The 24,362-nt window shown below is 30.2% G+C and overlaps 2 protein-coding genes across 4 annotated transcripts in view; one reads left to right on the top strand and one right to left on the bottom strand.

The window, feature by feature from the left end:
• Positions 1 to 982: 982 nt before the first annotated feature.
• On the bottom strand, positions 983 to 2,065 carry LOC142321249 (zinc transporter ZIP3-like). The gene has a single exon (XM_075359248.1). The coding sequence runs from the start codon at positions 2,063 to 2,065 to the stop codon at positions 983 to 985; it is 1,083 nt and encodes a 360-aa protein (XP_075215363.1).
• A 10,966-nt stretch (positions 2,066 to 13,031) lies between these two features.
• Positions 13,032 to 24,362, top strand: part of Larp7 (La related protein 7) — a 53,275-nt gene continuing 41,944 nt past the window's right edge. The window contains exons 1-2 of one of the 3 annotated variants that reach the window (XM_075361008.1): positions 13,032 to 13,219; positions 14,357 to 14,550. In XM_075361008.1, coding sequence (XP_075217123.1) covers positions 14,370 to 14,550 — 181 coding nt within the window. In that variant the 5' untranslated portion in view covers positions 13,032 to 13,219; positions 14,357 to 14,369. Of the gene's footprint in view, positions 13,220 to 13,295; positions 13,437 to 13,640; positions 13,665 to 14,356; positions 14,551 to 24,362 lie in introns of those variants that run through there. The other 2 variants (XM_075361009.1, XM_075361010.1) reach the window with 2 other exon arrangements.

Genomic DNA, 24,362 nt, shown 5'->3' with positions numbered 1-24,362 from the left:
CAGGAGCAAGATGATTACTATCAGACAAATTTAAACTGTTTATTAAATTTTGGATTAAAATCGAAAAATAGAACATTTACGTTTATTTTGGTAAGAAATCATTTGAAAAAATGTATTGACTGCAAATAATTTTCACAATTGGCTTATAATAATAATAATAGCTTTACTGCTATGATACCTGATTATGTCAATCATAACAGGCTAAAGGCACACCTTGTATAATAAAACTACATGAAAAAAGAACGATCCTCTAAATCACAAGTGTTGGCTGAGGATATCAGACAAGTATATCGCCTTGTTTTTTTTTTTTATAGAAATTTGTGTCAATAGCAGGTAAATATGGTCATTATCATTTATAACAATCTCTAATATCGGATAGATCAGTTAAACTTTCAGGTTAAAAGCAAACCTTACAGAAAAAAGCATAACTATAATAATATTCCTTTTAAAACTACTATTTAATTCAATAAAAGGTATTGGCTATAATCATTTTATTACACATAAATATTATGTATGTTTTACGACATTATTATTATTAACATTTTTTTTAACTAAATAAATACAACAGGCGTTTTACTGCGAAACAAATTAAAACAATCATAAAAAATATTAAATAAAAATAAACATTTTTCTTAAAATATGCAAAATATTTTATTTCAAAAAAAACAATAAATTAAGTATTGAAAAGTAAATAATTACCTACAATAATAAAATGATTGGTTTTGATGATGTTCTTTTTTCCGTACATCACTGAAAGCCACACAACACACAATTACATTTACGTCATTTTAGATTCACTTTAAATGATGTATAACATACTACAGACTATGCGATATCGTAACGAAGTTTTTTTATTTACTTTTTATTTTTATTATCATCGTCCTTTTCCTGAGGTCCATAAAACCTCAGAACAATGTATTACAGGAATTATTACTAATTTTAATTCAACGATCGAATTAAAAATATTCTTCGAGTAAAATTTCTAAGGAGAGAAATATTTTAACACCGCCATACAGGTAAATCCTAGGAAAACTCCCGAAAAAGGCGTTTTACAATCTTCGGAATGTGATTTCAACATTTCAAAAAACACTACGTGCAAAAGCGTACCGGTCGCTAATCCCTGTAAAATTACGGATAATATACCGCTTTCCGTATATAGAAACAATCCTACAGCTACACCCAAAGACGTAGCCGAACCGAAAAGGGACACGTAAAGCACCGTTACCTTAAAATCAAGTTCTGATGACAACATTTGTACACCGATACAAAAAGCAATAACCGCTTTATGAGCGCCGACTCCTACTATCATGTACCATACCGCGTCCGGTTGAGATTCTAGTCCTATGGCTAACCCTTCAAAACCTTCATGAATTGAAAGGGCGAAAATTAATAAAAAGTTTTTTCCGGAACCTTTAGTAAAAAATATCGCGTTATCGCTTCGAGGAGGTGCAGGTGTAGCATCTTTTACCGCATCGTTAATAGTACCCGTTCTGTTTTCTATGTTAGCGAATCTCTGTATCTGAGGACGATCATTAAGAGGAAGAAAGTTTGTTTTATTCGTATCGGAGTCGTCAAGCGATTCAACTCTATTTACCGTACTTTCTGGGGTAGAAGTGACTTCAACACTGTCAGTAAGGTCGGCGACGCGATCACCACCGTCACTGTCCTGTTGACGATTCTTATGCGAAACGAATCTATGAGCAATTTCTTCCAACAAATACAAAAAAAGAAATCCGACGCACATCAAAAGTTCAGCGAGAGGCATCGATTTAAAATAAGGAATTGTTTTTTTAAACTGTAATGTTTCTATACTAGCTCTTATCTCGGGTAATAGATGTAAAAACGCCGTACTAAGTAGAACGCCGCCACCAAAAGCGGACATATGAGATAGCACTCGCTTATATTTAGATTTCTTTTTTTTTCTATCATTGGTGATTTGTAATTTTCTTTTCCTGAAATGAGAATGTATAATCATCGGGGATAAACCGATAATTATCGAACTTATAGTAATAAGTGCCATGCCACATAATTTAGACATGACTGTACTGTTTTTATCAAACTCCATGACTTAAAAGTCATGCGCCGATGGATGCGCGCACTTCGCCACTTAAATAAACCGAACACTGCACACAACCGAATGATGAATATTATTTTTCCCTAATTTTATTTATATCAAAGATATCGACTCGACACGATACGATCAAAGTAAACTGTGTAGATGTGTCGCGGTAACTCACCTAATCCACTAACAAGAATAAATTCCATAACAATCGTTATAAAATAGAAAGATTTTAAGATAAATAGAACGTAAACAAAACGAGATAAGATAAGGTGATAAAACAGAAGTATATGCGGAAGAGCAAGATTCTCTTACTTTCTTCGTCCGGCTTCTTCAGATTTTATCTCTTTTTCTTTTTCCCCTCTCCTTCTCAATGAAAGCTGTCAACAAAAAAACAATAAATTATAGATAACGTTTCAGTTTTGAAAGATTTTAAGTTTTACTGATATTCATAATCTAGTTTACATATTGCACTGATTATGAAAATTGCTCAGTGTAATCAATAAGATAAAATATTTTTTGTTTAGATTGTATTATGACCTCTTTGTTTTATTATTTTTTAACATCTATTTATATTTCAATTCATCCCTCTCTGTATGTTTCAGTATAAGAATTAAAATCTTTTTAAACAGAAGTTATACAAAAGTAAATGGTCACTGCCAATGTAAAAGTTAGTACTCTTGTAGCATTGAAAATCAGAAATAAATTCAGAGACAAAATGGAATTGACCGTCTAATCTAAAAATGAATATTTGTTTGTTTGTTGTCCCATATGCGTTCCTACGCCATTCAACCGATTGTGATGAAACGTTGGAGAGTAGTTGTGGGCACGCCCGCGAAGATTTCTGAATTAGTTTGAACCCGCTGTGGTCGAGATCTTTCGAATAATTGTATTTATGGTTCGATTTGGCTCATATTCAGAATATTTATTAGTTACGTGAAAGGAAAAATTTTTGCAAAAACTTTACCCGCTAGTTGGCGCCGGTGTCGAGATATTTACGAAACAAACAAACAGATATACATACAGACTTTCTTCTTCTATATATACAAAAGGCAATATTCGTATGTGTATCCGCTGTAGACTAAAAATCTACTAAATCGATTTACGCGCAGGAAAAAGGGGAAGGGGGCAAAGGAGTAAATAGGTAAGAAAAAAGGGAAAATTGAAAAGGAAAAGGTAGAAATGTAAAGGGAAAAGAGGAAATTGGGAAAAGAAATAGGGAACAGAGAAATAGGGGAAATGGAAAAGTACGGAAAAAGGGAAATAGGATAAAAGTGAAAGGTTAAATTTTGTGAAGTACTGTACTGTTCAGTTTTTTTATCAAACTTTCAATTGTGTTAATTTAATTTATTTATATGTTCAAATCTAGCAATAGCGAGCATTATCGGGTAAGCTGGTTAGTATTAGTATAAAATACTTGCTGCTGTTATAAAGAGTGTTAATTATTAAAAAAACAGATTTGTAGTTTACAAGTATAGTTTTAGTATTATTTGGTGACTCGGTTTGACAGTTAGTGTAAAGTCAGTTAAAAGTGATTAATGTAATTTGAATAATTTTTTCTGTTTAGTTTAAAAATTAATTTATCTATTTGTATATCATTCTAGTATAACTAAGAGTACTACCCCCAATTTTAATGACTTAACTACTGATTGAAGAAATGCAGTCGATTATTCATCTATCTACTCAATTCTTATTGCTCAGCTGATATCTTATATTATTCTACACCTCTTACATTTTACTGCTTAGAATCTATTTTCCTGGAGGTTCCCAAAGTGTGCCATTTGTTTGTAGATGACTAGTTGACCTTTCTATGTGCCGTGCTACCTTTCACTGTGATGAGAAAAAATGTGCATCATGTGCCATAACCAAATAATTATAGATGTCCTGATATTATATGCAAGTCACTCCTGAAAATGACACATATTATATGTTCCCAAGAGTAACAAGCTTTCCATGCCAGGCTTATGAGAAAATGGGAATATTTATGTTTTCCCATTTTCTTTTTCACTGGGAAAAGCCTACCAGTGAACAATTTTTTTACCTAAAAATAATTAATCTCCTAAGTATTGATCCCTATTAATATCATAGTTATCATATAATACCATACAAAATATTTTATGAAACAAAAAAATCATAAAAGACCCATATTTTTACCATAATAATTACTATTAAAGTTTTACTTTTATCGTGAAGTAAGATTATAAGATCTTTTGGGACTGTCAGTGAAGATTACTGCTGCTTTTATTAAATTATGAATTTATTTAAAATATCTCCCTACCAATTCATTTTAGATTAAATTAATTTTTTTCCTTTTACAATGTAAACTGTTAATAGTTTTTAAATAATTCCAAAAAAAAACCCTGAATTTTCGGATCTTATTCAATGTTCAATTATCATTATGTACTTCTTCATCATTCATCAGTATACACTTCAGATTTCAATCAATGCCTTTAAAATTGTTATTTATATTATTTTTTTCAACTATTTTCTTTACCATGTTTTATATATTTATTATTTATATATACAAATATGGGACAACCACCAGTTGACCCATATTTAAATAGAATATTAAAATTTTTCCACAGTTTCCCTTGATTCTTATAGGAAAATGCTGGGACATTATTTGTATTATCTGTTTTATAAAACATCTACATATGACTATTCATGTATCGATTTGAAAAAAAATTATTTATTTTCACTTCCATCCACATCAGTCATATTTGTTTATGTTTAAGAACTATAAGCTGACTGTCAAAATCCAATCACTTTTTTTGTTAAAAAGAAGAGTAACAAATATTTTAGTATATAAAAGGTGCCAACACTGACTGGAATTTATCTGAATGAAAGGTGAACTCACTAATTCTTTGCCATGAAAGTCAGTAGTACATTTACTGCATTTTGTGGCTTTTAAATGTGGAATTATGTCTGAAAATAATCATAACTAAATTACAACTGTTATAAAAATATTAATGAGCAAGCAAATTAAGAAAATTCAGGCTAATTACTATTCAAAAACTACTTCTATAACTTAAAATGACTGAAATAATCCCAATATGGTGTAAAATGTTGGTGCACGTTGTGTTAATACTTTGAGTTAACATGTTAAGATTATTAAAAAGTAGTAACTATATTATAAAACTAAAACATTTAATGGCTAATCACAATCAATTAATAGTTGAAAGGATTACTTCAAGAGTTAAAGTAAAACTATAAAATAATAATAATCAAAATAAAAAATATGTAATATAATATTTATCAATACTTTGTTAAACTATATATTTATCAATTGAATTTTCTTGCAAATACCAACTCTAAAGCAGTTTAACAAAATTGGAAATAAATCAATATAACAAATTATGCTATATTTAGGTATATTTGTTAAAAAGCAAAATTAAGTAAACTGTAACCAGTGGGATGCAAATTATAGTTCTATCTCGTCAAATTGTTCTCGTACAAAATATTCCCATTTTTTGGGTCTATTAAAAGTAACTTTTGTATGCTTATTCATTTTCTTAATATTATGCATGTAACATATACCATATTCAGCCCTACATTAGTAATATATTATATATACACTATTTATATGCTTACACAGAGCGAGCAAAAAGATAAGCAATCCAGTAATTAATATTCTTAAAAACTCCTTATTAACATAATACACCATACTGTATTTTGTAGGTGAACAAAATGTATATTTATATTTATTGATTTTTTTCACAATAGATGCTGGAAATGTCCTCCATCTGCTGCTACACATGCCTCAACATGTTTCTTTATGTTAGTCACTGCTTTTCAGATGTTGCTACATTTATGTGTAATATTTCATCTTTGATGTTGTGCTTCAATTGGTCGATTGTGTGAGGGTTGTTCTTGTAGACATTATCCTTCAATAATAACACTATCCTTTGCCAAAAAATTAAATTTCTCTACACAATATGTTTTCGAGTTTAGGCTTGGTTGCGAATCTTTTGGCTCACTTCATATATTATACCACTACTCTCAGTAATTGTTATAGGGGGTAAATTATAATGTTCTTATCATAAGCTTATCTTTAATTAATAATAACACTAAAAAGTGTTACAATTCACATTACTTTATTAATTCTTTAATAAACAGTGATTGCTCCTGTAGCTTGGACTGTCCATCCTTTAGTCCCTGTTACCAGAATATTTAACAATTGTTTATTGGTTTCTTCTTTCGTAGATTATATGACTTAAGGGAACTCTGTTCTCTTTCTACTCTGATTTTTAAGAACTTTACCCCAAGTTTAATTTAAAAAGCATTCTCAGTCATACCTCTAATCATAAAAAAAATCTTAAAAAATGTAAAACATTGTGCTATAATCCAAAATGGAATAATGTTGTACATTGCTAAATGAAAATAAAACTTGCAAATCATTAAATCTACTAATACAAAAAAATATTCATTCTATGAGTTAATATTCGTTCATTTATTTACATACATTTTATGTATATAAAATTAAGACCCATTAATAACACTAATAAACAAAATTTTTGTTACACGTAAGTTTTCTTGTGTTCGTAATAAAACTTTTTATACTGAATTCAAAAATTCAATCAGAATTTTTCCACACTCACAGTTGCACAGTACAATCAGTACACCAGAATTATTTAAATGTTCGCTTTGTATGCATATACTGCATTTTGATTCTATATTGTAATTTACAGTTACTGTGTCAAGTGTGTAGTAGTTAGTGAATAAATATGCCAAGGAAGTGCATAAATAATCCAAATTAAATTTCCATGTGAGGTTTGATGTTTAAAGAACAATGATAAAGTTTGACTCTATTAGTAAAAATTGTATGAACTATATTTTATCTGTAAAGTTGGTGGGGGGGGGGGGGGGAGGATCAAGGTAAAAACTGGGTCCCTCACATCTGTTGTTTGACTAGATAGACTGTTTAACCTGCTGTGTGAAACATCAAACAGATTGGGTTAGGGGTAATTGATATAAGTTTCCCAATATGATGGTGTGGCATGAACCACAAAACCATTTGTCAGGCTGTTTACTGTATTACAAAGGTAAAAGGAATAAATAGTAAATCCAAATACACAGAGCAGTAACCGAATTTACTGTTTGCTATAAGGCCAGTGCCTCATGGTGACGACTTACCTGTACCGCATCTTGCAGCACATCTAACTTTAGAAGATGAGTAGGAACATGAGGCAGCCATTGAAATTCAACATGAGGAACAGAGCATTCAAAAACTTTGTTAAGGTAATGGATAAAAATGGGATTCATTATTTGGAAAAATGATTTCCTCATATTAATGACACTAAACTCAAAGAAGGAATATTTATAGGTCCCCAAATAAGAAATTTAGTTAAAAATGAACAATTCGAAGAACTTTTAAGCTAAGTCGAAAAGTTAGGATAGAGGGTTTCTAAAAGTGTTGGATAAAACCTTTTAAGAAATCAAAAATTCCCCCAACTACTGTCTCATTATGAGTGAATTATTATAGACCTACAAACCTATGGGGAGCAATATGTCCCTAAAAATCCATTACTGAGATTCACATCTGGATTCCTTTCTGGACAATCTCAGCGCCATCATTGACCAGGGAACACTTCCATCTGTAAATCTCAGTCATAGAAAATAGGTATCAGCTACAGTGGAGTGCAAGAATGCTCTCAGATTATTGATTAATAAAGAGGGATGTTCCAGATGCCGCAGAAATACCAGAAAACTGCAGGACTATCACATTTTAGGTAAGTTGAATAGTGGTGTTCTGCAGTCACGTTAATACTTACATTTCTTTCAAATATCACAAAATATGGTGAATGATTGAGTAAAATCTATTTACACATTTGAATTCAGTGTCAAAAGTTTTATTGTGTGTCACATATTTTATTCCTTGTGCCAAAAAAAAGTTAAATTTTTTCCACATTGTAATTTTGGTATAGAAATTACCCACTACTCAATATTATGAGTATTTTACATTCTACTTAATATTTATTACATTTGCAATAATGTTATAAATCTTGTTTTAAGGTTTGATTAATTTACAAAAACAGTAAGTATAACAGTAACTAATGAGTAATCTTGTGTGTAATGGCAAAATTATTTTGTATAAACTATTATAACTTGTCATGTTGTTAAAAAAAAATCTCTAAAAATGAGACCTGAAACAGGAAATACGATTTATTGGATGTTATTGCGAGACATAATCGATAATTGAATTTTATGCCCTTCATTGTAGTTATCGCTTTTTCTTGACAAGTCCTAAGTTTCGTGCCACTTATTATTATATGGGTTTTAGACGGCTTTTAAATAATATGAAGGAATATGCTTGGCCTCTCTAAATAATTCTGTAATATCGTCTCCTGTTTTATTATGGTAAAGCAATTAATGTAAAAATAACAGTTAAATCTACATGCTTAATGATTCATTTTTTCTTTCTCCAAAATATTTTTCTACAGTTGCCTTCACAACTTAATCAACAGAATTACTAGCTTTTTTTTTTAGCCTCGGGGGCACCATTAGGTATTGCTTCAGAGGATGAGATATGACAATTTTGTAGCATGTGAAAATGCCATGCCTGACTGGAAGATTCAAACCCAGGACCTCTGGATGAAAAGCTGAGACGCTACTACTTGTGCCATGAAGGCTAGCAACAGAATTACTAGTTAGTATGGAGTATATTTTAGGTTTCATTTTCATTATTGCCTTAGCATTTTTTTTACTATGCAATTTATGCATTATTAGGTTAACTTGAAATTTTTTCAAAAGTCCAGAAAATTATGGATTCCCATCTAAAAACAAACAAATATGAACTCCTTTTCTAAAAAATTTAACAAGTTTCACTGATTAATTATTTAAGAATCAATTATATTCATTTCAAACTGTTACCATCTAACCAAATAAACTTATCCTCAATATTAGTCTGACAGTATACAAAATAATATTTCATTAATATCTGTTGTCTAACTACTTTAATGAAGAAGTTGGGTTATGTATTCAGGGAAAATTTACTTCCTACTTGATTTAGGACTATATTAGCCAACCATTCTAATGCAAGATTCATTTTACAAAGTATTGTTTTACAGAGATTAAAGAAAATTAAAATTCAGCATGAGGATAATAAAATGTCACTTCTTAGGTTCGATTTTTTATAATTATTAAGTACACATTCTAAAAAACTATGATTTTAGTGGAACAATTTATTTCAAATTGATTTAAAACCTAATTGTTCTAAACATTAAAATTTTAATGTGCACTGTAAATATGGAAGGTCCTTCTTGATAAAAGAGACGTTTGTTTATTTTAAAATAATATTATATTATTTTCATAACACTTTATATACAGTAAATCCTAACCTAAACCTTACTCCAATTCACTGAATGAACAGCTGTTTTTGTTAAGTGGATTTAACCTTTCTTAAAATCAATACAATTTCCATTCTTTAAAATGACATTCTCCCTTCCTTCTTTACCTACAAACAATTCAAAGTGATTAAGTACCTTTTTTCCCATTAGCTGTTTTCCAGATTAATGATTAGAATTATGATAAAATTGAGAAAAAAATTGACAAAAACATAACTACAATGTTGACATCAAGTAGGGAATTAAAATTATACAAAACTGTTAATTTGTAATTACAAACCAAATTAAGTTTATTTTTTTGATGTAGTCAAAAATAATACTTTGTCTATTGATTTAAGATATTGTTGAGAACATTTGTATTTTGTTGTACTAAGTACTAGGTATTTTGTTAAGTTCAAGTATGTAAAGATGTAATTTTTTTCTTACTCATTGACTATCTTGACTTGTTATTAGTGTTGATATATTTGTAATCTGTTTTCATGAGTTTGATGGCAAATTTTGTTTCTGTTTATGAAACGTTTTTATGTCCTCATTGTATCTTTACATGAAGCTTCATCCCTTAGTTCAATACAAAACACCACAGAGTTGTAGCAGTGTACAGTTACATAGTTTATATACAAGGGAGTATTGTGGTTTGCGAAAAGTATTACAGTTCTAAAAGCTGGGACTGTTTAGGGGAATAGCTAGTTTAAAGTTGTATTAGAAAATGTGTTATTATTGATGTTCTGCATATTTTTAAATTATGAAAAATATGTCCTAACAAACAAGAAGAAGAATATGTCCTAACAAGTTTAAGAAGGTGTATTTGCCAACCGTGTTGATATTAAGTTTCAAATTTGATTCACTGTATATTTTGTTTGAGAATGAGAATTGTTTATGCTGCCTTGGCAGATCAACACGATGATATGTTGTCATCAATATATCTGTATGATTGTATTATTTTGTGGATACAATTGTTGTTTGTGAATATGGGCCTGTTGGAAGAATAGAAAAAGATTGTTTCTATAATGCTGAGATTATTAATGGGTAGTCCTTAGGAAGATATATTTTAAAATGATACTGAATATGCTTATTATATCCAAAAATCACTTTTTCTAGTAATTTGTTGTGTTTACTTTTTAAGAGTGGCAAGTGTTTATATTTGGATATTTGTTGGTCAAATGGTGCTAATATTGAATTTTTGAGTATATTGATAGTATTTTTATCAAGTTTATGAGTCTCTGTTGTATGTACACAATAGATATACACATATACAATTACTGTACATATACAAAAATACATTCTGTACAATTATATAATACAGTTTATGTTTTTAAATAAATTTTATTGTTTCCCTGATACATTCATCATCATAAAAATTTACTTGTTGCATTTATATTATTTTTTATTATATGTATTATTGTTTATTGATAAATTTAAATTCATAATATTACTACCAGATAGCAAAAACAGTTGTCTTATATACTACTGATTAGTTTATAACTTGCTCGCTGACTGAGAGTATCTTTCTAAAATATCTTAACAATTGAATAATTTATAATTTTATATTTGTTCATCTTTTGAAGCAGTGAGCACTGAAAAAACATTTATGAAACTTAAAAAGGAAAAAACAGCAGGTGTTTTTCTTCTTTATTCATTTGATAGTTATATATATTTATCAATTTATGTTATCATATTTTTTTATGTTCTAGTGAATGTATTGGATAAATTTACAGGTAAAAGAATTTTTGGAGTTGCCATATAAACATGTGTATTTTGACAAATTCTTGAAAACCATGGGTTTCAAAATGAATTTGTTTATAGAAACATTTTTTTGTGTTCGCTATATCATTTTGAATTTGGTAATTATGTCTGCGGTTGGAGCTTGTTATAAGTATACTTGTAACAATAAATGATGTTATTATACATTAGTTATATAACATTAGCAAACATTACTTTTAAATACATTTCTTTCAGTTTGTCATTAAATATTAATAGTTGGGGACAGACCAGATCTGGGTGTGCAGTAAGTTTTCAAGTTCTGCCATTTGTTTGTTTAGGATCCATACGTATGAATTGACATTTAGAATTAAAAACATTAACCTATCCTTATGTTTATATTAATGAATAGGCAATCCTTGTTAAAAAGTCTTAAGTTACTTATTCTTAAAATTATCAACATCCACTTCTACTAAACTAGACAAAAAAAACTGTTTTCGTGTAATTCATCCTAATACTTCATCTTACGAGAAAGGGACCTTATTATGCTTTTGTTACCACTTTTAATAAATTACAAAACCTGTTTAGAAAATCTCCCCAAAAATTTATTTTAAATAAAATTATAAGATTTTCTTCATATAAGCATTATTACTCTGTTGGTGCATTTTAAGATAATAATAATTAGAAATAAAAAATACCCTAATTTTCAGCATCCATTCACTACATGTTCATAAATATGTCCTTAAATGATTTACATTAACACCATCTGAATTGTAATTTATTTTATGTATTCAATATGATTTTCCTTGATCCAGCCAAAAAAATGTTGGGGGGACTTCTTTTTTTATCCATGAAGCAGTTTACCTAAACATTCCTGACAAGACCTATATAATGTATTATTATATATTAATCAGAAAAAAAAATTTATTTGTTTATCCTATACACCAGAATCACCCAGCTCTAGTTGATTCACTGCATGAGTCTTGGCATCTTGACCAATAGCAACTATTCAACATGGTTCCGATCTGAGTCTAGATCAAGACCCTATTGGATAGTTACACCAGTCCACATACCAATGTAAAACCCAAATCTGCCCCGTGTATAAGTCTACTACAAATATTACTCTCTTCAAACAAAGAAAACTTAAAAAATTTTTTGTGATCTTAATAATGAACACAAGTGTTTCAGCATATTCTTAATGTTAAGTTCTTAATATTCTTAAGTCACAATAAAATGGATTAATTGCTTAGTTATTTTCATAATCTCTTAAAAGTTGTTTTTGGCTTTGTTAATTGGCTATTTCTTAACTAATCAGAGGTAATAAAAACTGTAAATTTCCAAAGAAGTAAACATAAAATTTGATATTTAAACACTGAAAAATATAATTGCTGTAATGAAAGTGTTCTGTATTATAGTAGTTAATTGTAAGCTCTATAATTTTACCACTAATACTAAAATATTTTTTCAACATAAATTCAACGAATGATTACAAACATAATACTTCTACAAATGCAAACCAAAAAAATAACATTTTACTTACCCTAAAACTAGTTCTATTTCACTGATATTATAAAATTCTTCACTCATTCAGTGATTAATAACATAACTGTAAATAGAAGAAATTAAACATAATTTGTATTTTAGTAATTTCTTGATGTAGAGATAACAGTGTTGAAAATGGGCAAGAGCTAAATGAAAAAAATAACAATTTGTGTACCTCAGATTATATTCAAACATTCCCGCTACGTTTGTATTATTGGATTATTTTTGTAACATCAATGACGACTTAAGAAAACTCAGTAATTTGAAAAATAATTATTTTAAAATGCTGTAAATATAGTTATCCTTAGTTTGATTGAACATTTTGGGTCTTATATACAACAGCGGTTCGTGTAATTTACGTTGTTTGGGTTACAACATGGTTACTTATCAACATTTGTTTGGTCATACGTTTGAGGTTAGTTTACGTTCTGCGGCGTTGAGAAAATATTTCTCTGCTTTCGTACTTATGTACGTATCTGTCGTGAAGTTATAAATATATTCAGTATATTACATTTGATTTTGTAATTTGTTTGAACGGCGTATAATATTCTTAATTTTAATAAATTGTCAAATTCATGTAAGTGTGTTAAACATTTTATTTTTTCTTTAAGTTTATACCTCTGAGATGATCTAAAATATGGTACGATGGATGTGAAATAAAATGAATTTGGAAATTATGTTTTCAGCAAGATTTTCTTTGATTACTGAGTTGTATTTTTGGTTCGTTGACTAGCCGTTTACAGCTGATGCAGGTTTAATCCTAGTTCGTCTGATCAAAATATTGTATATTTCGAGTTAAGTGTTATGTGCATTTGCCTTAACGTCATTAGTTCATGTAATTGTTTCAGCGTTAGTAGCAATTGTTAAAAAAAACTTGTATATTACTTTTTACAATTTAAATAACGCAATTTTTGTAACATTTAAAATCGTTGCAGAATGCATTAGTCATAACAATAAAATAATAGACTGCTGAATAATTGCTATTGTAAATCAAACGACTACTTGTTAATAATAAGCATAAAGTAATGATCTCAATACTCCTGCATTATTTGGGGTCTCATGGATTATAAGACCACCACTATAAAAAGAGATCCTATAATCTAATGAAACTTAACCTACGCTCGCTTCGCGCTAACCTAGACTAGCGAGCGTAGGTTAAGTTCATATGTGTATATTTATAGTGGTGATCGTATATCCCATGATACCCGTTATTTGTAATCCAATTATTTGTGCCCTCATATTCATTTTTAATGTTTATTATTCATTTAAGGTAGTCAAAATATAAACATGCACGAAGATTAATGCTCACTTGAAAAGTAGATGTTTTGAATAACTGTTCTGAGTGATGGTTTTGTTTCATTTTTTACTGATGATCAGTTAAAATGAGATAAGTTAAACGCTTATTTTTAGTGAGTGCCAACATCTACTTACAAGTTTAACTGAACATGTGTTTTCCTGTTCATTATGTTAATTTTTCATAAAATTGTTAGTTGAAAAATGAGTGCTTAGAAAAAAGCACTATTGTAAAGTGTTATGTTTCATTTGATTGGTTGGTAAACACAAACTAGAGTAATTTACACACTAGCAAAGTGTGTAACTAAATCCAGGAAATTCTGTGATGAATAATTGAGCAACTGATATTTAATTTTTGTTTATTTTTTTATCTTCATAATAATTTTAGTTCAGATTATAAAATTAATTTTTTTTGTTTTAGATAAAATAAAAAAATGGGGGAAGAAACAGAGAAACCTGCAAACAAAATCGGAGTTATGGCAACTGTTTCAAAAAAACCAAGGCACCGTAAAAAATTATTATATCAAGAAATTAAGAAGCAAATGGAATTTTATTTTGGAGATGTAAATATCTCAAAGGATAGGTTTATGAATGAACTTCTGCAGGAATCACCCTGTCAGTAAATAATTATTTAAAACTAATCCTTTATACATGCATAATATAATATTTACTTGAAATATTACTGTGTTGGCTAAACAGGATATTAAAGTTACAGTAGTCTTAAACTGGGAAAATTTCCTGATGTTTCAGTATATTTTTTAGTTTGTAATTTAACGCTGCATTTAAATCATGATATACAGATTGAAATTGGATATTTACCTTTATACAATGCTTGAAAGTAGGAAAATTGTAAAAAAATTTTCTTCATTCTATACAAAACAAAAAATAGTGATCTGCTGATCACACTGGGGAACAAAAAAGTTTTTTTTTTGGTCTCAGGAAGAAAAATATATGATTTTCATAGTATTTTTTATCCCGAATTCAAATGTGATTGGTTTTCCCCATCATGCAAATTTTTGAGAGACAAGCATTTATAATTTCAAACATTTTAATATTTGTGCATTCTTAACTACACAATATTTAAACATTTCACTCACTTAAAAAGTAAGAAATAAAAATAAAAGTAAGAAATAATAAAAGTAAGTAAGAAAGTAAGAAATTTTCTGTTATATTTCGCCTGTGGAGCACCCCTCTTGATGGTCCAACAATAATCAGCCAGCACATTAGGATTCCATTTGCCTTACCTCGTTTTCATAGCTGCAATCTCCTGATGAAAGTTCCCCATACTTATCACTCACTGCGCCAAGATTTTCTGGGAAGAAATCTAGATGCGAGTACAGGAAGTATACTTTTAAGGACATATTACAACCCAAATTTTTATAAGATGTTATAAAATTGTTGACAATATCACGGTAATTTTCCCAAAAAACTCTTTAACATTTTTGAATGCTTGGCAAGCTGCTTTCTCCAGTGGATTTAATAGTTCCTCAAACTTTTCATCCTGCATTAGTGATCATATTTATGGACCCACAAATATTCCTTCTTTAATTTTTGCATCACTAATTTTAGGCAACTTCTGTTTTAAGTACATGAAACCAGTAAGTAGTAGTGTCGATGCCCTGAAGAAATTCTTCATTAATCCCAGTTTGATATGTAATGGAGTTAGATATACACATTTTTAGGATTATGCAATGGGTCATGTTTCATGTTCTTCTGTTCAGGAATGAGTGATTCACATTTAAGCCATTCTTTTCTAATAAAATGGTTTTTTTCTGTCCCTACTGTCCCATTCACACAGAAAAGAACAGTCCTTTGTGTGACCAAGCTGCAGACTAAGAATAAGTACAGTTGCCTTCAAATCGCCACAAATATTTCATTCATACACTGCACATATGCTTTCCCAATATTAATGTAAAGTTTGCATGTTTCTTTCATACTAGCAGAGTAAGCCACAGGTACTGATGGGAATTCATTGCCATCATGTAGAAGCACAGCTTTTAAACTAACTTTAGAGGAATCTATGAATAAGCGCCATTCTGTTGGGTTATGTTCATTGCAAAGTGTCTCCACAAGAGAAGAAATGTCATTACAAAGCACTAAGCCATTTCCTTCAGAAAAATAGTCTTTAAATTCAGAATGATGATTATGGTAAGTACATATCTTTGTATTCTTTTGAAGAAGATTCCATCCTTTTAGCCAGGAAGCAAGCATTTCAGACTGTTTTTTGGATAACTTTAAATTACGTATGAGATTTTTAAGGGTTTCTTGAGTCTGTAAATAAGGCTCAGATGAACTGCTATGGGCTCAATCCATTTGAAGTGTCCCAAAATACCTTAAGCTGGTTGCTTCACCAATTCAAAAAAAATTAACTTACTCACTTGTTTCCTACATTTTTCAGGACCTTAAAACTTTTTTTTTTTTTTTTTTTTTTTTATATTTTATTTAAGCAGTTTACCTGTGGTGGCCATTTTTGTTACAATTTGCATACCTATTTTTGTAATTGTAAGGGTTTATGGAAAATATCATAACTAAAAAACTAGTGGTCCTAGAAGGATGAAACAAGAAGCAATTTAATCATATTTTCTCAAATTATTTTATTTACCTATCTCTCTTCTTTCTATGAGAAAATTACCAATAAAGTTGAACATGAAAAACTGTGAAATTTCACTATTGGTACATTTTTTCATAAATTTTTTACATAAATAATATTAATAGTGATATACTTACCCCTAAATTTTTATGAATTTTTAAAACTAATTTTTTTAAAAGTTCAAATTTTGGCTTCAAATAACTCTGATGGGGCTGGTGATAACAATCTCATATTTGCAGAACTTCCAGTGTTTTTGTAGATGGTTTTGGAAAAAGAAAGTTTCTTGTTTATTATGCTAATAAAAAAGTTATAACCTCTCAAAAATCATGAAAGACTTGTTAAAAGTGATACCATTTTGACTACTAAACAAGTGCTCCAGGGGGATTTTTTGTCTTCTTTGCATTACATTTTTTATATTTAGCTCCTATGTTGTTGAATTTGATGTTTACAATAGTTTTAAAATAGTTTTTTTTTTTTAAATTTTTAATGATAGGTCGTAATTTAATGATAACTTAACCAATAGCAGTAACCCAATATAATTAAATTACAGTTATAACATTAATACAATTACAATTAATTATGCGCTTTGACACCATCAAAATGCGTGCTAACACAGTCCTTTTTACCAGGACACAGCCTGGTATTATTGTCATCTTAATAAAATAACAACTTTTTAAAATAACACAATAATAATAATTTGTCTTTTACCTAACTCTGTAGAATGCCTTGCTCATAAACAAATTCTCTGGTAAGTGTAACCAAACACTCAGATACATTGAACTCTGATATTATTTTAGATCTGGTTCAAGATTGGGGAACTGATAATTTTAATTTTATCTTCTTTTAACACATTTTTCTTTTAGTTTTAAAATAAGTCATCACATTCAAGTGAAGAAGATTGAGCCGAATTTACATTTTCTGAAACTTATAAGCCAAAACAATTCAAGATTCTTTTTTAATTTTTCAGATACCCTATCTATTTTAATATTTAAAACTGATGACCTTTGATCCTTGCTTAATTTTTTCAATTTTGATGGAAGTGAAACACTCAAAATGCTACAAGCAGCATCCAGTTGTTCAATATTGTGATACGGGGCAATGTATTACTCTTGGTCTTCACATTCATATAGTTCTTTGTTCTGCTAAGAAAAAATACTTTTGAAACAGTTAGCACAAAGAGACTTTCCAGGAACTAAATTTAAATTTGGAAAAATGTGTTCTTTAAGAGCTTGCTCTAATGTTATTTGTCTTAAATTTTTCTTAACTGTTTTTTTATGAGTCCTCAAAGGGTAACAACAGAACTGTCCATACAGGTGATTGAATTTTGACAAAAACGTTTTTCATGATATTTACACTAGTGACATCTGAATTAACATGTAAAAAAATACACTATTTTCACTACTAAATTTTCAAATTTAGTAGTTTTCATCACTAAATTCACAAATTTTTGTTGAATTCTTTTAGCACTCAACCATACACTGTTTTATGACACTCTTCATTCACATAAATTCCTATGGAACATTGTTCTTTCATTGTTTTATATGAAATTTCATGAAAATAATGTAAAAATTTAACTGATTTTTAAATTTGCAAGTATAATATTATTAAATAAAACTTATTTATTTAATAAACACTTTTAAACACAGGATTAAATTTGAGACACTCTGTAAAAATGTGAACAGGTCACTGATTTATGTCAGACTGACCAGTCTATAACTGCAAAACAAAATGATGCAGCAAGCATAAATGAGCATGTTACAGCATGAATTGATTGACAACTGGAAATGACTTCAACTCCCTATTATAACATGTATATTGCAGTTGAATGGTTCAAACAAGTATATTTCAACTATAGTAATAAGTATAAAAATATTAAAGTGCCAAAAAGACAAGAAACCCACTAGGAGTACTTATTTATTAGTCAAAATGGTATCGATTTTAACATTTTTTTGATGATTTTTATTTTCGGTTTTTCATGATTTTTGAGAGGGTATAACTTTTTTATTAGTGCAATACACAAGAAGCTTTTTCCATAAACATCTTCAAAAACACTGGTGAATGTGCAAATTTGAGATTTTTATTGCCATCCCCATCAGAGTTATTTGAAGCCAAAATTAGAATTTAAAAAAAAAATAGTTTTCAAAAATTCATAAAAATTTAGATCTAAGTGTATCACCATTAATATTATTTATATATGGTAAAACTACTAACATATACCTTCATATAAAAAAAATCAAACTCTGTATGCCATCCCTGCCTCTTGAAAAAAATGAACAAAAGTGAAATTTCACAGTTTTTCATGCTCTTATAGAAAGACGAGAAATAGGTAAATAAACCACTGGACCAATCTAGCAAATGAGTGAAGCGTGCCATATTTCCATGCTGTGAGAAGCCTAGAACACGATAAACAACAGATATGTGAGGGCCAAGTCCTTGTTTGGTCCTCGACTTTACATCCAAAATAAAGTTCATAACACTTTTTTACTAGTGGAGTAAGGTTTCACCTTTGGGACTTTACCATGTACATAACAAAAATTGTTAGGATGATTTAAACAACCTCTAGGCATGTTTTAACTAACAACTAAGTAAAAGAAATAAAGTTGTAAATATGTAGTATACAGAGTGATTCAAAGAAACGGGAAATTTATAAAATGAAATAACGTTAATGAACATTTTTTTTAGAGAATGAATTTTATTTCATGTAATTGTGCAAATGTTGCCATTTTAGGATACATACATTTTAGTTTATTTTGTAAACATGACATTTTGCAGGTGACCTCCTCTTCTACGTAAACACTCATGAAGTCTCTTCGTTAAATTGTTCATAGTTTGACGTAACATCTCAACTGGAATTTCCGCAATTGCTTCTCGGATCTTTGCCTTCAGTTTCTTCCGTTGTAGTAGGTCTACTGTGGAACACTTTGCTTTTAAGGTGACCCCACAAAAAGTAATCGCAAGCTGAGAGATCAGGCGATCTGGGAGGCCTTCTAATGTCACCATTTCATGAAATGACACGTTGTCCAAACAATCTGCGTACAGCTGCCATCGATATTCGTGCAGTATGTGACATTGCTCAGTCTTGTTTAAACCAGGCTGTGTTAAGAATTGGTGGAAATCTCTTTTGTTGTTCCACAACAAAGGTTTCAAGCATGGCTACGTAACGAGCCGACGTCACTGTAATCGCAAGACCGTTGTCATCCTCAAAAAAATAAGGGCCTATAACACCGTAAGATGACATAGCACACCACACGGTCACTTTCTGGCTGTGCAATGGACGCTGGTGTAGCTGCGTAGGATTTTCTTGTGCCCAGTATCTGAAATTTTGCTTGTTAATAAATCCACTGAGGTGGAAATGCGCTTCATCTGACATCCACAGTTCGTGAACAAACTGTTCGTTATCATTTATCTTCTGAAGCATTACATTACAGAATTGTGCTCGCACAACTGCATCGTTCGGTTTCAGTTCCTGGACGATCTGCAACTTGTATGGATGGTATTGCAAGTCCTTCACTAACATTCTTCGAAGACTTGAACTATGCAATTGTAAAGATGCTGAGAGACGACGGATTGACCGATGTGGACTTCGTGTGACAGCATCTTGTAAAGCTTGAACATTCTGTGGTGTACGGACGGTTCGCTCACGGTCTGGAGGTTTCTTTTTTATTGCCGAACCAGTTTCCTCAAAATTAGATATCCATGTTTTAATTGCATGTGCTGATGGAACACGGTCGTTCTGTCCCAGATTAAAATGATGGCAAAATTCTCTACGCGCTGCCTCCACACTGTCATTGTTTTTGTAAAACGCTTTGATAGCAAATGCACGTTGCGCACCACTCCAAGGATCCATGACAACTAAATGGCAGGTTAGATTAGAGAGGCTGACGCCACTTATCAAGTGGTACCAATCGCCCACGGCTACCAACACAACTTTCAAAATTTCCCGTTTCTTTGAATTATCCTGTACAATAATTCAGACACACAAAACACTCACAATGACGTGTTTACTGGTTCACTACTATTTCACAACTGGCATCGTTCTGATAAGTGTATGCTACATTAGATCACATTTTTACATATCTATATACATCTAAACCTGCACAACAGTAGCAATGCTACCTTTTGAGTTAGCTCATTTGGTTCCATCATATTTACAATGGACAAATAGACAAAAAAACTTTTGAAAATATTTAAAAAAATTAAAATAACGAAAGTAACTGTGGGAGATGGAGAAATATTTCCATATATATTAAATATATATTATATATATATTAAATTATATATATAATATTTCCATATTTGAGAACAGGATAAAAACTGCATTAAATACACCTGTTGGTACTCGTGAGACAAAAATTATGTTGACCATTGTTATTTTTATTAGCAGGTAGTTTATTAGCTATTACTAATTAACATGTGAACAAAGACAATAGCCTCCAGTTACAAAATCATTTTGAAAGGGAGAATTAATTTTATCCTAAAAGCAGCAAGTAACAGTTTTTTCAGTAATTGGACTTAAAATTAAAGCAATGTAGTTGATTTTTTTTTTATCATAAATTTTGTTATCTGAGGATTTACTTATTAACATTTCACTACTATATTATCATTATTACATATTATTTCTATCTTTATTATTTGTTCATATAATAATGTATTCAGTCCAGGAATATAAATTATCATATGTATATTTCTGTGATGTAATATTCTATATTTCCTAGTGCAGGTACTCCTATAATGCATGCATATATTCATTTCTTTTTTATATAATGAAATGAATAATTAAAAAATGTTAAATGTGTTACATTAAAAATCATCATTATGAAAAAAATTATTGTGATGAAGAAAATGGTTGCCTGTACTTGGTATGATTGATGCATGATGCTTAAATTATATCTTAATATCTTCATTTAAAAAATTTTTTATTATGATAAAAATATGTTCGAATTATTGTAATTTATATAAAAATGTTTTTACTGTTTCATTGACATTACTTTAGTCCATAAAATTTATCACAATAATTTATTGATTTTTCAGTGAATCCAGTTATTTTAATATTCTATAGATGAAGAATTATATAAAATGATTGTTACTTTCCTAAAATAATAATACAGTTTTACTTCTGGTAGGTCAATACCATAGATGAAGAAAAGGTGCCACCTTTCCGAAATAAAAGTATACCTGTATCTACAGGGTGTCCCATATAAAACGCAACCCAACCTTATATTGGTAGGTATTGAAATAATAAAAAGGCATGTGTAAATGTAAATGTAATTTTTATTATTACCATCCATTACCTTACATTTAGAGTAAATGTTGGAAGTGGCCGCCATCTTCTTGAATACAAGTTTCAATTCTTTTTACAGCGTTTCTTGCAACTTTTTTCAAAGTTTGTGGCTGGATATTTAATACAGCTTGTTCAATATTGACTTTCAAGTGTTCGTTTGTTGTTGCTGTAGGCTTTTTCTTTGAGGTAACCCCGTAGAAAAAAATCCGCCGCAGTCAAATCTGGAGATCTTGGTGGCCACAAGCCTCAACCGATAACATGATTACCAAAGAATTCCTCAACAAAATCAGAAGTTGAATCTGAGTAGTGCGATGTCGCACCGTCATGTTGTAGTGTCTATCTTCCTCTTCCAAGAGTGCAATGAACTGAAATAAAATATCCTGATATCGTTCTGCATTAATGATGTACTCGAAAAAAATAGGACCGATTATTTTCTTCCGTGATATTGCGCAACCACACTTCCAACTTCTGCGGGTGTAATTGTTTTTCGTGATAAACGTGGGGATTTTCAGCACTCCAAATTCTACTGTTTTGGCTGTTTACGTAGCCATCCAAATGAAATTGTGCTTCATCTGTGAAAAATAACGAATCCAAAACATTAATTCCCTCACGCAGAAATAGACGGAACCATTGACAATATTGTAGCCGTTTTTCTTTGTCGGGCTCAAGAAGTTGATGAACCGTTTGAATGCGATAAGGTTGTAATTGTAATCGTTTGGTCGCCCGATGAACAGTTGATTTAGACAAATTAATTTCAGCAGACAAACGTCTGATCGGTTTATTTGGTGAGGCGAGTAATCGGTCTTTGATTTCAGTGACTATATCTGTATTCAACACTGACACAGATCTTTTGTGTTCCTTGTTATTAACAGAACCAGTCTCTCTAAATTTTGTGACTAACCTTAATACTGATGTTTTGTTAGGAGCTGGTTTATCTGGGTACTTATGGCAAAACAAATCTTGCACTGCAACCACTGATTTCGTACTGAAGTATGACTCAACAATGAAAACACGTTCATCTAGCAATACACTGAACATTATGATTGCATTGTTGTTACTATCGGTAGTGTTCTACTGCGTCTCCGCGATGTTCAGATGTTGGACGAGTCCATTTCAGTAACGAGTAGGGGAGTAAGCTTGACTTTTGAAATTTCATGGATGAGTGATTGATGGGTTGCATTTTATATGGGACACCTTGTATAAAGCAACTTGTCCTAACTGACTTACTGATTCATCATCGCCCAGCAAAAACTACCGAAGATAGATTTATGAAAATTTGTATACATGTTCTTATGGTGTAAGTGCACACTAAGAAAGAATTTTTTGAAATTTTGATTTTAAAGGGTTAAAATTTAAATTAAATTTATGATTTTTTAATTTCCGTGTAACAAATGAAGATATCAACTTTTGATTTGTGGTGTGTGTGTAATCTTCATGTGAATATCTATAAAAAATTTCTAGATTTTTTGAAATTCCTTTTTTAAAGGATTAAAATGGATTATGAATTTTTTTTTTTGAAACCCACCTGTTTTTTTTTAATTCTCTGTAATAAGTGAAAATATCAACCTGATTTTTGGTGTGTTAATTTTTATGTAAATATCTAAAAACCAATTTTTAGATTTTTTGAAATTTGATCTTGAAAAGGATGAAGAAAGGTAAAAAAAATTTGAACAGTGATTGCAAATTTTCCCAATTTCCAAATATTGGTCAAACAACTACCCTTTAGTCACTTCAAATGGACTGACTCTTTGTTCAAAAGTTGTATCAGCAGCATCTGTTTCTTTTTCTTCCTTACTTCGATCAGACTGAGCTTTCTTCATCTAATGTCACATGTTCTGGAGGCTTTGGTATGGGTAATTCTTCGCAGTGTGGAACTGGCCTCATTGCAGATAAGTTAGAATACACCATTGTATGTTTTGATTTTGACGTAATCACTTTAACGTTTGTTAAGGAAAGGAAAAGTCAGAAGAGTGATCTGTGGGTTAAAACATATGAGATTGTTGAGGCTTGCAAATACTATTCAGATAAATATCTAAAAACATTTTTGGGCTTTTTGAATTTTGATTTTTTAAGGGGTGCAACGGTGTATGGTGCTGCAGCTCAGCCAACACAGCCATTGTTATTGTATGTGTGATGCGACTGGCCACTCTTGCCTCCAGTTACATAAAATAAAAAAAAAAGATGAAAAACAAAGTATGGTTACCTCCTGTTGGTATTTGTCAGATAACGCTAAGAACTGGGTAAAATACATTTTTACTTTTATCAGGGACTGGTAAACAGCTATAAGTAATATTTTTAAGATGGAGGCAGACTATTTTGAAACCATTTTTCAGATCACGGAAAGTTTCAGATGTTGTACTGACCAAACGTTTGCTCTGAAGAACTTACAATACACTGAAATTTTTTTTTATAGATTAAACAGGCTTTAATTTTTATTTATCATTATTATTCTCACAATTATGAGTTTGGTAAATACAGGAGAGTCCAGGAGGCAGAGCCATGACCTGCTAAATATCCCCTGATTGTGACAGGAAGTGCAAGTAACTATATAGCAAG

Source organism: Lycorma delicatula, chromosome 3 (genome assembly GCF_047948215.1).
Source record: "Lycorma delicatula isolate Av1 chromosome 3, ASM4794821v1, whole genome shotgun sequence".
Taxonomy (NCBI): Eukaryota; Metazoa; Arthropoda; class Insecta; order Hemiptera; family Fulgoridae; genus Lycorma; species Lycorma delicatula.
This window is presented reverse-complemented; position numbering and strand designations above follow the sequence as displayed.